We start from the raw sequence: 15,947 nt of genomic DNA, 5'->3' as shown, positions 1-15,947 counted from the left end.
AAAGGGGTTTTGTGTAGGGGATTCTTTTTTTTTTTTTTACCCTTATCTTCCATCTTGGAGTCAATACTGTGTATTGGCTCCAAGGCAGAAGAGTGGTAAGGGTAAGAGTGGTAAGACCTGGCAATGGGGGTCAGGTGACTTGCCCAGGGTCACACTGCTGGGAAAGTGTCTGAGGCTGGATTTGAACCTAGGACCTCCAGTCTTTAGGCCTGGCTCTCAGTCCACTGAGCTACCCAGCTGCCCCCTGGGGGATTCTTTTAATATCTATTGCCAACTTTGCTTGTAGGTTAATAGCCAATACTTTTCAGCAACATGGTCTTCACCAGATTCTCAGCACTGGTAACTGACTGATTAGGAGTGGTTATATTTCTTAGATAAACCCTGTGGAAGGGCAAGAAGCAGTTGAGATAAAGGATTCAGAAGACTGAGCCTACCTGGAGCTCATTTGGAGATGATAGCTAGTGATGGGTTAGGCTGCTGTGTTTCCTTTCCCATCTGTCCTCACTTTACTATATTGTGACACTAAAAAGATACCGTCCAGAAGAGGTGGTACTGAGCTAATTAATACTCATGTTTTTTAAAAAAAGATGGCAGTGTGATATAGTGCAAAGAAGCCTGGGCTTGGAGACAGGAGACCCAGTTTAAAGACCAGGATCAGTTACTTACTAGCTGAATGAATAATTTAATCTGTGTGTGTACCTTGGTAATGATATTTTGCTCATCTAGTTTATGGATTGTCATGTAAGGAGGAACTTATAACAGTTAGCAATCCTGAAGTGAAATTGGGGTACCTGAGGGAAGGAATGGGTTGCCACCCATAAGGAATCTTCCAAGAGGAAGGCTGATAAGCACTTTTTTTAACTGTCAAGTGCTTTATAAATATCATGCTGCTATTATTATTAGCTGCCTGACTTTTTGGGCAAATTATCTAACTTCTCTGAGTGTCATTTTCCTAATCTTTAAAATGGGGATAATAATACTTCTAGTGACTTACTATCAGGAGTTATGAGGATCAAATGAGACCATGTACATAAAGCACTCTATAGATGTAACTAGTTCTTAGGTTAGAGTACAGGATTGTCTGACTGTTTTTTTCTTAAGAATGATGCCAAGGGGGCAGCTGGGTAGCTCAGTGGAGTGAGAGTCAGGCCTAGAGACAGGAGGTCCTAGGTTCAAACCCGGCCTCAGACACTTCCCAGCTGTGTGACCCTGGGCAAGTCACTTGACCCCCATTGCCCACCCTTACCAATCTTCCACCTATGAGACAATACACCAAAGTACAAGGGTTTAAAAAAAAAAAATGATGCCAAGTAAGACCCATGAAATTCATTCCATGAAAATCATCATGTAAAGAAATCCTAGAGAAAATCTTTTTTTAAAAAATGTTATTTTATAACATTTCTTTTTTCTACATTACTGTTACTACCCAGTGGATTCCTCCAGCTCCACAGTAAAACTCTTCCTTGTAACAAATAGATATAGCTAAGCAAAACAGATCCAGTACATTAGCCCCATCTGAAAATGTGCCCAATTCCACACCATCCCTGCCAACCTGACGCATTCAGCATTCTGGAACCTTCCAGTGTTGTTTTCCTTTACCTTAATGTTGCCATCATGTAAATTTTTCTCCTTGTTCTTCTTACTAGGCCCAAGTCTTTTCAAGTTTCTCTGAATTTGTCATTTCTTTTGTTGCAAATACAGTACATTCATATTCCATAATTTTTAAAGCTGTCCCATAATTGCAAAAAGTATTGCTATATTTTTATATGTATATGGGATTTTTTTCTTTCTCTGACTTCCTTAGAGCATATACCTTATAGTGGTTATTGCTGGTTCAAAGGAGAGATACATTTTAAGTTTTTTAAAAATCATAACTCCAAATTATTTCCTAGAAGAGTTTATCAGTTCAGAGCTCCAACATTGCATTAGTATATCTGTTTTAACACATCTTTTCCAAAATTTATTCTTTAATTCTTTGCTTGTTTGTTAGTGTTAGATAGAACCTGAGTTGCTTTAATTGCATTTATTAGATTTTTGTAGTATTCTTTCCAGTGATGCATTTGTTTTTAAAAAACCTGTTATGGTAGTTAGGTGGCTGAGCTTGAAAGCCTGGCCTAGAGATGGGAGGTCCTAGGTTCAAATGTGGCCTCAAGACAATTCTAGTTGTGTGACCCTGGGCAAGTCACTTAACCCTTATTGCCTAGCCCTTATTGCTCTTTTGCCTTGGAACCAATGCGCAGTATTGATTCTAAGATGAAAGGTAAGGGTTTTAAAACAAAAACAAAAAAACCAAAAACTTGAGTGTTTATAGTCTTTGGAATGTGTGCCTTTGATCATATCTTTTCTTCACTTTTCCCAAATATATTTGAAGAAACAGATTTATCATTATAGGACTGTTTTCTCCTTTTTGGCTTAAGGAAAAAAGGAACCAGATCCCAAGAATGAGTTTGTTGATTGATATGTTTTATTTTAACACATCAATCTCTTCATAACAACTTCTTAGTTCCTTTTAATTAAAAAAATACTTCTTTATAATTTGCCTGTAACAAAAAACGTTTTCTTTTAATTTGTGTTATTATCTGGCCTGGTCAATTGGACATTATATTTGACCAGAATTATGTTGTCTTTTGTCATTCATATTTATATTAGGCAAGTATACATTTTTCTGTTTTTGCTTTCTTTACTTTTTATCAGTTCTTGTAGATATTCCCAAATTTCTCTCATTCTTCCTTTTATTCTTTATGTCAGAGTGATATTTTATAATATTAATATGCCATTTGTTCAGCTATTCCTGGATTGATAAACTCATGTTATGTTTGCGATTTTTTTTCCTCCAACAAAAAGCGCTGCTATCAATATTTTGGTGTATGTATGACATACCTTTTTGTCATTGACCTCTTTGGGGTATATGCCTAGTAATGCTATCACTGGGTCAAAGGGTGTGAATAATTTAGTAACTTTTCTTGAATAATTCTAAATTATTTTCCAGAATGATTGAACCAATTCAGAATTAGTGTATTTCCCACAGTCTCTCTGGATTAGTTATTTCTATCTTTTATTGTATGGCCTTTAAGTGTGAATTAATGTTTCTCAGTTTTAATTTGCATTTCTCTTCTAAGTGGTTTAAAATGTTTTTATGTAGTTTTGTTACTTTGCATCTTTAAAATATTTTTTCCAATTACATGAAATAACAATTTTTAACATTTGTTTTCTAAAATTTTGATTTCCAATTCTCTCCCTCCTCTCCCCCTTTTTTGAGAAAGTAAGCAGTTTGATCTAGGTCAGTGATTCCCAAAGTAAGCACCACTACCCCCTGGTGGGTGCTGCAGCGATTCAGGGAGGTGTAGTGATGGTTACAGGTGCATTTATCTTTCCTATTAAAATTAAAAAAAAGTTAATTTCCAGGGGGCTTAGTAATATTTTTTCTGGAAAGGGGGCAGTAGGCCAGAAAAGTTTGGGAACCAGTGATCTAGGTTATACAAATGCCATCATGCAAAACATATTTCCATATTGGTCATGTTGAGGAAGAAGACTTGTATAAAACAAAACAAACAAGAATAAAATAAAGTGAAAAATAGTATGTTTTGACCTGCATTCAGACCCCATCAGTTCTCTGGAGATGGATAGTTTTTTTCATCAATTTCACCAATCCAGTTGCCTTGGATTATTGTATTGCTGATAATAGCTAGGTAACTCATAGTTGTGCAATATCATTGTGTAAATTATTTTCCTGGTTCTGTTTACTTCATTTTGTATCAGTTCATATAAGTTTTTACAGTTTTTTTCTGAAGTGATTTTTCCCATCATTTCTTATAACATAATAAATATTCCATCATAATCATATACCACAATTTGTTTATCCATTCCCCAATTGATGGACATACTCAGTTTTCAAGTCTTTACCACCACAAAAAGAACTGCTATAAACATTTTAGTATAAACAGGTTTTTCTCCCTTTTTTCCTTTGCATTTTTAAAAAAACTATAAGAATGAATGTAAAAAATAAATTAGGCTCAAAACATTGTATGTGAAATAGAATTAATATCTTCCATCCTTTCATATTTATTTTTCATGTAATCTTCAGGACAACCCTACTGGATAGGCAGAAAAGATGGTTTTAGTTGTATTTAGGCACACAGTGTTATATAGCCTTTGAGATGGAAGGGACCTCAGAAGCCATTTTGTAAGATAAAAAAAAACTAAGCCCCAAGAAAGTTAAGAGACTTGCCCATGGTCACACATGGAATAGTCTGAGGTAGGATTTGAACATAGGTTCTCCAATTTTAGAACCAATGTTTTTTTCCATTATTCATCAGACACCTTTATCAGCCCTATTTCTGTCTCTGTGTAGGAGCAACATGAGGCACTGTCCTTACCCAACAAGGAAAGAACAGGTTTGGAATATCTTCTGTGGGAAATTAGGATAGGGAATCAATTAGAAAGGAGTAAAAGGACTATTTGCCTTTAAAGAATGTCTAGTTGAGGTTAGAGAACATAGATTTGGAGAGGATCTACTTAGTTCATGCATAATTTTTCCAACTTTGTTCAATAGCATGTGAATGGGAATAGAGGAGGCAGATGGTGAAGTTATCTAAGGTAGGGATTTAGCAAGGTTTGAGGGGCTTTGAACAAGGGATCTAAGAGTAGAGGACATCATGGAGTTAAACTGGTTCAGATTGGAAAGAGAAGAAGGTAAGTCAGGCCAGGGATAATTGCCTGAGAACGTATGGAGTGGTTGATTTCAATAAGGTAAAAGAATGCCAGAATTTTTAATCATAGAAGTGGAACACTTGCAGGCAAGACCCACCCCTTTGTGTGACTGAGGGGTGGTAAGATGACCAAGGAACCTAAAGGGATTCAAGGAGATTGCTGAATGGAGAAGTTGGGATGTTTGATGGAAAATCTGCTTAGATACTGAAATCCCTTAGTATTAGGTTGAAAATTTGGGTTAGTAAGCTTTAGTATTGACCTCTTTGAGAAAGGAAGGAGAAAGATTGACAGCTAACACCATACTCTGACCTCCTGAGTCATGCTCAGACTCAAGGTCTTCCACAATCTAAGACTGTGTTGGATTATTGACTTTTTAGGTTTTTGAGAGTATACATTATAAATCTGATTTATCATGTTAATTATTGTTTTTTCAAATCATGTAGGTCTGCCTTTCTCATATGTTTTACCTATTGCTTACCACATATTAAACTTTGTGTAAGGTCAAGAATATCATGAAACTATGTTATAAATGCAGCACTATCAAATCAGTCCTAGATATTATACACGGCATAAACTTAGCATTCTTTTTTTTTTTTTTTTTTTTTTTTGAAACCCTTACCTTCCATCTTGGGAGTCAATACTGTGTATTGGCTCCAAGGCAGAAGAGTGGTAAGGACTAGGCAATGGGGGTCAGGTGACTTGCCCAGGGTCACACAACTGGGAAGTGTCTGAGGCCAGTTTTGAACCCAGGACCTACACTCTCTAGGCCTGACTCTCAATCCACTGAGCTACCCTGCTGCTCCCATAAACTTAGCATTCTAATAATACTTTATTACTGTTGGCAAAGCTAGTCTTCATACTGACCCTTTTTTTCTCCCATTGTTATACATAGGTGTGATAAGTATCTACAGTAGGTGTTTACTTCTTTCCTTTGCCTGTTGGTATACAACTGGACTCTAAACACTGATATATAAAAATATGGTTTACCCATCTAACAATATCAACACCAGTAGCATACTTCCCCAAACTTTATAGCAGAGCTACAGGGCCTCAGATGATGCTATATTCCCTTACAGACATTTCCAGGCTTTTGACCTTTTGTATAGCCTGTTCCCGGATTGCCACAATAACTGTCACATTGTAACAATTCCATCTTGGCATTCTCTGAATTTGTTTTGGGCCATTTCTCCTAAAAGGAGTCTTGATTTGTTTTATAATGATGTTAATACCTCACGAAAGTTAAACTTTGGAGTTTGGTGTCTAAATCTGATGAGTTGGTATGTCAGAATTCCGTTGGAATTTGAAATAAAACTAAGCTAGTAGTCTCCAGTTGTGACTCAGAACATTTTTTCCTGATCATTTTCCCAGCTACCAAACAGTAAAGACTATATAAGTACCATTCCAGTCGTTGGCCTAGAATTTCACATACTACGGCATATTTCCAGTCTCTCTCCACCCCCACCCCACACCCCTTTTTTCTCCCTGCTGTCAAGGGAGTGAGAAGGAGCCCTGTATAACTTTTGGATCACTTCATCTGTCTCAGATTCTATTGTGGGAGAATCCTATAATTAGGGAGTCACTGCAGAGTGTGGAAATGTCCAGACCAATGGCTTCAACAAGCATGGGTTTAGGGACTAGGATGACAGACTGGACCTGTGATTTAATTGGTACAGGGAACTCCCAGACTAGGAGTCAGTTCAGGTTGGCACCTTCTCTGAAGTACTATCTTCAAGAACTGCTTTTAGTTCTCAGAAGTTAAGACTTGTCCAGGGTTCAAAATAGTCATGATGAGCCTTGGGTCCTGGTCTTCCTGGTTCCATAGCCATCTTTGTCCATTTAAACACATTGCCACTTCTGTTAAAGACACCATTTTCCCAACCTTCCAGGTTTATAACTTTGCAATTATGAACTTCTAACTCTCAGTCCACATATCTAGTCAGTACCAAACCTAGCATTCATCCTTCTAATAATAATAATAATAATAATAGCTAATATTTACATAACACTTTAAAGTTGCAAAAATATCCTCAAGTCACTTTAGGGACCATGCCTTTGTTACACACTGGGATGGACTTGTCATTACCCACAAGTGTTCCACTTCCGTGATTATAAACTCTTGACATTCTTTTACCTGATCATAATCAATCACTCCCTTGCCATTATGCCCTCCACTAACCCTAAATTACTACTACTTCACTGTTACCTATACTCCTCTTCCACACCTCAGTACTTGGGCAATTACCCCTGTAAGATTTAAATTAACTCCAAGTATTATTTTTATAAAGTTTATTAATAATCACTTCAAGTAGAAGTCACTTAACCTCTTTCTGCCTCAGTTTCCTCCAACAGTAAAATGGGGATAAAAATAATACCTTCCTCCTAGGGTAATTGTGAGCATCAAATGAAATATTTGTAAAGTGCTTACTTATTACTTAACACAGTGTCTGGCAGATAGTAGGGTTAAGAAGATCATGTTTACTTCCTAGTGTTATGAAAACCCAGAGAGGAAATAGTATTCCAGTAGGAGGTCTGGGTCATCCGTGCTGGCACTTGAAGCAGTCTGGTGGAGAAGGATGAGGCCTAAAAAAGACCATCAGATTTGCAATTCAAAGGTGATTGTTAAATTTGGAATGGGCATTCTCAGTCAAAGAGGTCAGAAACCAAATTGCTGGAGGTTGAGTAGAGGAAGTGGAGGTAGCTAGTATAGATGCTTTTTCTACTTGTTTCTTTGAGGTAGGAAGGAGATAGGATTATATTGGAAGACAATCCTCTCTATTAGGCCTGCCCCATATTTCTTTATCTTCAGTTTTATAACCTTGCCATATTCAGACCAATTAGCCGAGTTCATTTCATAAATTGGTATCTATTGTCTCTTGGGTCTAGTTCTCCATTTATCTTACTACAGGATGAATAGCAGCATTGAGGTCAGCCTCTAGGGATAATTTCCTTTCCCTTTCATTTTGAATCATCAAATGACTTTGATTGGAGAATGGTGTTGTCGAATTGTTTCAGTCATATCTGACTCTTCATGACTCCTTTTGGGGTTTTCTTGGCAAAGATACTGGAGTGGTTTGCCATTTCCTTCTCCACTTCATTTTACAGATGTGGAACTGAGGCAATAATAGGTTAAGTGTGCCCAGGGTCATATAGCCAGTAAATTGTCTGAGGTCATATTTGAACTCAAGACGAGTCTTCCTGACTTCAGGCCTGGCACTCTCTGTCTAGCTCTGTGCTACCTAGTTGCCCATTTCTGAGTGGCCCTGGCATATTGGACAGTCATCTGTGAACCCTGAATTGTGTCTATTCATCTTGTTGGGTAGATCACAGAGCTTCTCTCACTGATCTGTAGGGTCTATGTAGGAATCTGTCAAAGATTAATTACTGGGGGCAGCTGGGTAGCTCAGTGGATTGAGAGTCAGGCCTAGAGACAGGAGGTCCTAGGTTCAAATCCGGCCTCAGACACTTCCCAGCTGTGTGACCCTGGGCAAGTCACTTGACCCCCATTGCCCACCCTTACCACTCTTCCACCTATAAAGTCAATACACAGAAGTTAAGGGTTTAAAAAAAAAAAAAGATTAATTACTGGAGTGTACAGTTTATTGTCCTGTTGAGCCCAGGTATAACCAGATCTGGAATGTGCCATTGTCATTTGATTGTGTAGTTGTATACTGCCTACTCCATGGGAGGAAGAATCTGCCATTATTCAGTCCATAAGTTGGTAGCTCTGGCTTCATAGTTATTATAGTTTCATCAGTTAACTTTTGGTTGCCTCTATGACCCAATATCTACCAGTTGTTTTTTTTTTTTTAAACCCTTACCTTCCATCTTAGAATCAATACTGTGTATTGGTTCTAAGGCAGAAGAGTGGTAAGGGGTTAAGTGACTTGCCCAGGGTCACACAGCTAGGAAGTGTTGGAGGCCAGATTTGAACCATCTGAGCCATTTATCTTTTAAATTTTTTTATTAAAAATTGTTTTTATTGATGAAAAACTAACTTCTCTTCCTTTTTACCCCCATTCCTTCATTGAAAACAAAAGAACAAAGCCTTTGTAGCAAATGTATAGTCAAGCAAAAAAAAATTTCTCACATTTGCTATGTACAAAAAAGATATGCTTTGATCTGCACTTTGATTCTATCAATTTTGTGACTGGAGGTGGTTATTAGCATATATCATCATTGCTAGTCCTTTGGAATTGTGGTCGATCATTATGTTGGTAAGCATTCCCAAGACCTTTAAAGTTGTTTGTTTTTATAATATTGTTTTGTAGAGTAAAGTGTTCTTCTGGATATGCTCATTTCACTCCATATCATTTCATACAAGTCTTCTAGCTTCCACTGAAACCATTTCTTTCATAGTTTTCTTTTTTCGTTTTATTAGGCAATTAAAGTTAAGGGTCACAATCTGAGGGTAGATTTGAAAACAGGACTTTCCTTCTCCAGGCCTGGCTCTCTATCCACTGAGCCACCTAGCTGCCCCCTGACATCTGTCTTCTGGGCCTTGTAACTCTTGGTCAGTGATGGTGAACCATTTAGAGACTAAGTACCCAAACTGTAATCCTCATGCTGCATGTGATCCCCCTCCCCAACCTTACCCCAAACAGGAGAAGGAGAAAGATCTCCCATTGGGCTGATGGGCAGAGGGGAGGGTGATGTGAGAAATGTCCTCTGTCATGGTGGAGAGGGAGAAGGGTGCAGCCACAGGTTCACCAACATGGCTCTAGGTTACCAGCCTATCCTTGGCCCTTTAGGTCAACTCACTAGATCTGAATTTTCTTAACTGCAGATTCTTCCTGATCAACATGTCATCAGTGTAATGTGCAGCACCTCAGACTAACAAATGAACTGTACGTCACCTGCTATTTTGATAGACTTAAGTTACGGCTGATTTGGATGTTTGCATGCCCTTGGGGAAGCAAGGTACACTGCTCCCCTTGCCAGGTGAAGTGCTTCTAGAGACCTGACTGTATTGGCACTAAGAAGAATGCATTAGTCTGGTCTGTTGCTGTGCTTTCCTAGAGCACATGCACATTTATTCTGATGCTGTTACCACATCAGGATTAACTACAGGAACCACTGGTACCAATTGTGGAAGGGTTAGTCGATAGCCTTTATGTCCTATGTAGCTTCTATATTAGTCAAAGAAGAGAATTGAAAGGTGAAATGAGCATTTTTGCCTCTTTTTTTTTTTTTTAATTTTAAACCCTTAACTTCTGTGTATTGACTTATAGGTGGAAGATTGGCAAGGGTAGGCAATGGGGGTCAAGTGACTTGCCCAGGGTCACACAGCTGGGAAGTGTCTGAGGCTGGATCTGAACCTAGGACCTCCTGTCTCTAGGCCTGACTCTCAATCCACTGAGCTACCCAGCTGCCCCCTTTTGCCTCTTTTTTTCCTGGAGTTCTTTGGTGACTGCAGTTGTATGTCTTACTCCCTCTGGGAGGTGATACATTTTTTGTTTATAATTTTAAAAGGCACATCATTACTTATTACAAGTATTTACTAAGTGCTCCCTGTGTGCCAGGTACTATGCTAAGTGCTAGGGACAAAAAGGCAAAAAACAGTATTCTCATGGGAGAGACAATATGTAAGTAAGTACATTCAAAGGAGGGAAATACACTGACAGGTGGGGTGGGACCATGAAGGACTCCTGCAGAAGTGGTAGAAGGATCATCAGCTTTCACTTCACCTTGCCAATCAGGATAGCTTTAACATTTTGGGTTAGGGAACCCAATATGGAGATTGTGTCAATTACTCAATATATCCACTCCTTTATTATATCTGGGGTTTGCACCCTGGTGTAGCCTGGGACCCTCTGATCTTATCCTTTGTCTCTTCATTTAAAGGCAGCTGATAACACATATGGCTGGAGAGCTGGGCCTGGAGTTAGGAAAACCTGAGGCCAAATCTGGCCTTTGATACTTATTATGTGTATAACTCTGGGCAAGTCACTTAACTGCTGCTATTTGCTTCTACTTCCTCAGCTGTAAAATGGGGGGAGAGCATGTTACAGGCTTATTGAGGACCAAAAGAGATATTTGTAAAAAAAAACACAGCACAGTGTGCTTATTCTTTTCTTTTTCCTTATCTCTCTTGATTTTTCTCCTTAGAAATTTTGCAGAGGATCAAATGTCTCTAGCCTTGGGTTTGTACTTCTCTGGCTCTGTTTCTGAATTTGGATGGGTAGTCAGCCACACCAGATCACTGGGGTCTAGGTTGAAAGAGGCAGGGGAATTGGGTATATCCAGTTTATCTTGACCCTCAAAGTTTTCCCTCCATGTCTCCATTCTACATCTCAAAGTCCTACCCACTTACTGATTAGACCTTGAATGTAGAGACATGGCTGGATATTAACTTTTTGGTATCATTGTCCTCAAGGTGGGTCTGAGCCTGTTTTTCTGCCACCTCAGCTGGCTCTTGACATGTCTTCTGCGATTCTTACAAAGTTAGCTTATGTGCTACTAATTATTTCTGCCAAAGACAGTTCTGCCCTCTTTCCCTTATAGTTTGCTTGGAGTGGAGAGCAACAGACACACCCTTAAATCATTGGATTCTTTTCATTTTTTCCCATGTTATGGCCATCTTCTGCCTGATCTATGAGAACTGAATGGTTTGGACTAGATGATCTCTATGATTCCTTTCAGTTCTGTGGGTCTGTGACTTTGCTGAGTATAGAACCAGATATCCTTTAATCTAGGAGTCAGTTGAAATGTTGGACTGATGAAATTAGATACCTAGTTAATAATAGCTCACATCTGTTATTTAAAGGTTTAAAATGGATTTTTTTTTCATCATAACCCATAGGCTAGTGTATGCATTGTCCCCATTTTACAGATGAAGAAATTGAGACTTTTAGAAGTAAAGTGACTATTTCATGGTTGTATAGCTTGACATTTTGGCTATAGGTCACTGGCCTTCAAGACCAGTTACTGAATCAGCAGTGGTTTTAGGAGAGGTTTAGAGCTGGTTTTGAAGGGTGGTACTGAGTGGTTATCATGTGGTTGCTGTGGATGACTTTTACCTAGTTCTCTCTCCTTTCTTGATCAATAACTGATTAGGGGTCTTAGGTAATTAAATGCTGATTCTATTTGGTTATGTTTCTAGCCATTTCATGATTTACTGTCTTGTATTGTTTTATAAGGTAATAAATGAAGAAGACTTTATTAAGAAACTGGACTGCAAACCTGACCAGCATCTGAAGGTGGTTTCCATTTTTGGAAATACTGGGGATGGGAAGTCTCATACCCTTAACCATACTTTTTTCTATGGCCGTGAGGTCTTCAAAACATCCCCAGCCCAGGAGTCTTGCACAGTGGGGGTTTGGGCAGCCTATGACCCAGTCCACAAAGTGGCAGTAGTAGATACAGAAGGGCTCCTGGGAGCTACTGTCAACCTAAGCCAGAGGACACGGCTGCTTCTCAAGGTTTTAGCCATCTCTGATCTGGTCATCTATCGGACTCATGCAGACAGACTGCATAATGACCTCTTCAAGTTCCTTGGAGATGCTTCAGAAGCCTACCTGAAACACTTTACCAAGGAGCTCAAGGCCACCTCTGCCCGCTGTGGCCTAGATGTCCCTTTATCTACTCTGGGTCCTGCAGTCATCATTTTCCATGAGACAGTACATACCCAGCTGTTGGGTTCTGGTGAGTAGTTGCAGATGTATATTAATCTTGCTGAATAAAAGAAAAAAATGAAGTAGTTGTTAGCTTGTTAGTACTTTCTTGGTGATTAGTAATACAGTTTTTTCTTTTCCTCCCATTTTCATTTTCTCTGTGTAGCTCTTTTCCCTCTTATGCATAGTATGGGAATAAAAAATGTTGGCTGAATTTCCTTTCCTTTCCCCAAAAGAAGGGGAAAAAAGGTGGAGGAGAAAGTTTAAAGAGTTTTTTTTTTAAAGGAACTTAACTAAGTATCTCATATAAAAATATATGATGGAGTCAGAGAATCTGGGTTTGAATATATCTCTGCTTGTTTCCTATATATGGCCAGTCACTTTTCTCTGTCTCAGTTTCCTTATCTCTAAAATGAAGAGGATAGGCTAGTCTAGTGTTTCTCAAATTATTTGGTCTCTAGATCCCTTAATTATCTTAAAAATTATTGAGACCCTTAAAGAGCTTTTGTTTATGTGGGCTACATCTATAAGTATTTACTGTTTTACAAATTAAGATCCATGAAATTAAAAATTATTTATTAATTCAAATTTATTTGAATTTATTAATTCAAAAAATAACAAATTTATTACACATTAACACAAATACTATTTTTATGAAAATAACTTTCCAAAACAAAAAAAAATAGTGAGATGAGTGGCATTGATTTATACATTTTTTGCAAATCTCTTTAAATGTTTGGCTAAATAGAAGATAGTTGGATTCTCATCTCTGCTTCTGCGTTCAATCTGTTGGGATATGTTGTTTTGGTTGAAGTATGTGAAGAAATCCAGCCTTATACAGATAATGTAGTTAGAAAAGGAGGAGAAATTTAATGCAGATAACATCTTAGTATTATTAAGAAAACTTTTGATTTTGAGTTCCTCCCATGAGAACTACTAGACTAGGTGATCACTAAGGTTCCTTCTAGTTAGTTCTAAGCCCTGTGATCCTGTTATACTAGATCTTGTTTTCTTAAACGTGTTATTAACTTAAGGTGTTTTCCCATGAATTAATATGCAATATTAGTTATTCAATTTTAACTAAGAAATAGTAACAAAATTGGCCGTAGAGGTCTATATTTGAGTCATGATGTATACTTGTCTTTTAAGTTGGTAAATGAATTTAGGAGCACATAATCAGAAATATTATTTCTGATTCAGGAGGAATTTCCCCTATTTTTATGGTGGGGAATGGGAAGATAATAATACCCCCACCTCCACCCTACCCTCTAAAAGGGGGAAAAGGAGCCAGAAAAATAAAAAGGAAAGGAGTATCAATGGAACATTAAAAATATAGAGAAAACGAGCAGAAGAAAATTTGGAAAAGGGACACAGGAAATCAATTTCACATTGTATTCTATACAATTCTCTTTTTTTCTATTTGTGGAAGCAAATGTTTATGGTTGTTAATGTTTTTAAGTTCATAATAATAAAAAATAAAGTTAATGAATTTAAGAAGCATTACCACTAATATATTACATAAACTAAGAAGCATTACCACTAATATATTACATAAACTACCTTTGTAGTTTGGGAAATTGGGAATGATTATTTGGTGATCTGTAGTAGAACCTCATTGCAAAATGGTTTTGTATTAATGGATTTAGAAATATCATAGGTAACTATTTAGTAAAGAACAGATAAAAAATAAATCTGTAGCATACTATTGATCCCATCTTCTAACCTAGCACTCTAAAGGGGTCAATTCCAGGGGCAACATGATTTACAAAAGTATTCATCAAAGGGTTACTGGTAGACCAGAATTCTAGTAGTAGGGGCTCCCATATTCTGTTTGCCAGCTAACTACCCTAAATTAACATTTTATTCAAACCAGTGAAAGCAGGAAGGAATAACATAAAGTCAGTAATATTTGTTTTAGGGGGACTTGTATGAGTAATAGTATATCTTTACTAGGAAAATAGGAAGGTTGAACTAAATGATTTCCATGTTTCTTTTCTGTTCTATGATTATGAATTTAAGAAAAAGAAGGGGCAGAAAGACTATTCTCTTAAGATTTTTTTTTTCCTGTATATTTAATCTTCAGGGCTTTGGGAGAGTGATTCATAGATATCTTTGGGTCTGTAATTGAGCCGTCTTTCTATATCACTTTTAGGATATTACATTGTCAGGAATTCTTTATAGAAATTTAAAGTAAATTTAGAGCAGGAAAATTCTGTATAGTTCTGAGAGAGGGAGTAAAATTGGGGAAAACAAATGATTTTATGTCACCTTATTGCATATGATTTCTACTTCTATTTTACTTGATATGTCTTTCTTCTTAGGTTTGAAAGTAAATGAATCATTTTGCAAATGATACAGACTAAATTTTTGGAAAAGTGATTTGGCCAAGGACCCATTCTGTACTGACACCTAGCTTTGCTTCATCTTAGTTTATGGCTTCTGATTAACTGTGGTAGAAACGGTGTCTTCAGATTCTGCTTGCATGGGTGCTTCCTTCTGCTCCTGTAAAAGGTGGAAAGAGCCTTTGGGAAGAAATAGCTGGGAAAAGATAAGAGAGAATTCCTTGTCTAGCTTGTTAACTTTTCTTGTGAACTTAAGAAAGATGCCAAAACCCTAAACAGTCTTTTCAGTTTATCGAAAAGTTGGTTTTTCCTTAAGAAGCCATTTGTTAATGTAACTGTATTCATGCCTCCACAGATCATCCCTCTGAGGTACCTGAGAAGCTGATCCAGGATCGGTTCAGGAAGCTGGGTCGATTCCCTGAAGCTTTCAGTTCCATCCACTACAAAGGAACAAGGACTTACAATCCCCCTACAGATTTTTCTGGGCTCAGACGGGCCTTGGAGCAGCAGCTGGAGAACAACACCACCCGTTCTCCGAGGCACCCAGGGGTCATCTACAAAGCACTGAAGGTCAGTCAGTGTGTTTCCAGTCACCCATACTCATCAAACTACTGGTAATTCATTTTGTGGGGCAGTTAGTGGGAGATAGGTAGTTAGACTACATTAGGGAAATCCAACAGGTGTTAGAACTTTTTCCTGTTGTCTTAGATGGTAGAGGGAAATTGGTGTCCCCAGCCTGAGGAAGAGTTCAAGAAGCCTAGGCATTTAAGAATAGGAAAAGGGGATTTAGCTCTGAACTATGCTGCTGACATCCTAGATAAGTGCTGTTCTTTCACCAGGCAGGTGTACTCTTTTTCAAGAAGCTTTAGATTGTATAATTTAGAGATGCCAATTTGTTTCTCTTGGGCTCCCTAGAAATAATAGCGTTTACACACACACACACACACACACACACACACACATATTTGGTTCAGTAAAATTCTTCTAAAGCACTTTTTTATATTGCAGATTTATTTATACTATAGAACTAATTAATGATGCCATCCCATGTCATGACTGATATAGGATATCTCACTGTAAAATGTAAAGCCTATAACTTGGATTCAGTTTTTGCCTTCCAACATTAATTCTTTAGTATTTCTTTTAAAAAACATTACTTTCTGTCTTAGAATCAGTGTTATGTATCGGTTCCAAGGCAGAAGAGCAGTAAGTACTAGGCAATGGGGGTTAAGTGACTTAAGTTATACAGCTAGGAATTATTTTGAGGTGAGATTTGAACTAAGGA

At 37.8% G+C, this 15,947-nt stretch overlaps 1 protein-coding gene across 2 annotated transcripts in view; it reads left to right on the top strand.

Moving 5' to 3' along the window:
- ZFYVE1 (zinc finger FYVE-type containing 1) overlaps positions 1 to 15,947 on the top strand; it is a 51,535-nt gene that overhangs the window by 15,756 nt on the left and 19,832 nt on the right. For both annotated transcript variants that reach the window (XM_044664924.1, XM_044664923.1), the window contains exons 2-3: positions 11,847 to 12,351; positions 15,018 to 15,232. In XM_044664924.1, the coding sequence (XP_044520859.1) occupies positions 11,847 to 12,351; positions 15,018 to 15,232 (720 nt within the window). The remainder of the gene's footprint in view (positions 1 to 11,846; positions 12,352 to 15,017; positions 15,233 to 15,947) is intronic.

This window comes from Gracilinanus agilis, chromosome 2, assembly GCF_016433145.1.
Source record: "Gracilinanus agilis isolate LMUSP501 chromosome 2, AgileGrace, whole genome shotgun sequence".
In the NCBI taxonomy this organism is placed as follows: domain Eukaryota; kingdom Metazoa; phylum Chordata; class Mammalia; order Didelphimorphia; family Didelphidae; genus Gracilinanus; species Gracilinanus agilis.
Note: the sequence above shows the minus strand (reverse complement) of the source record. Positions and strands in the feature narration are given on the sequence as shown.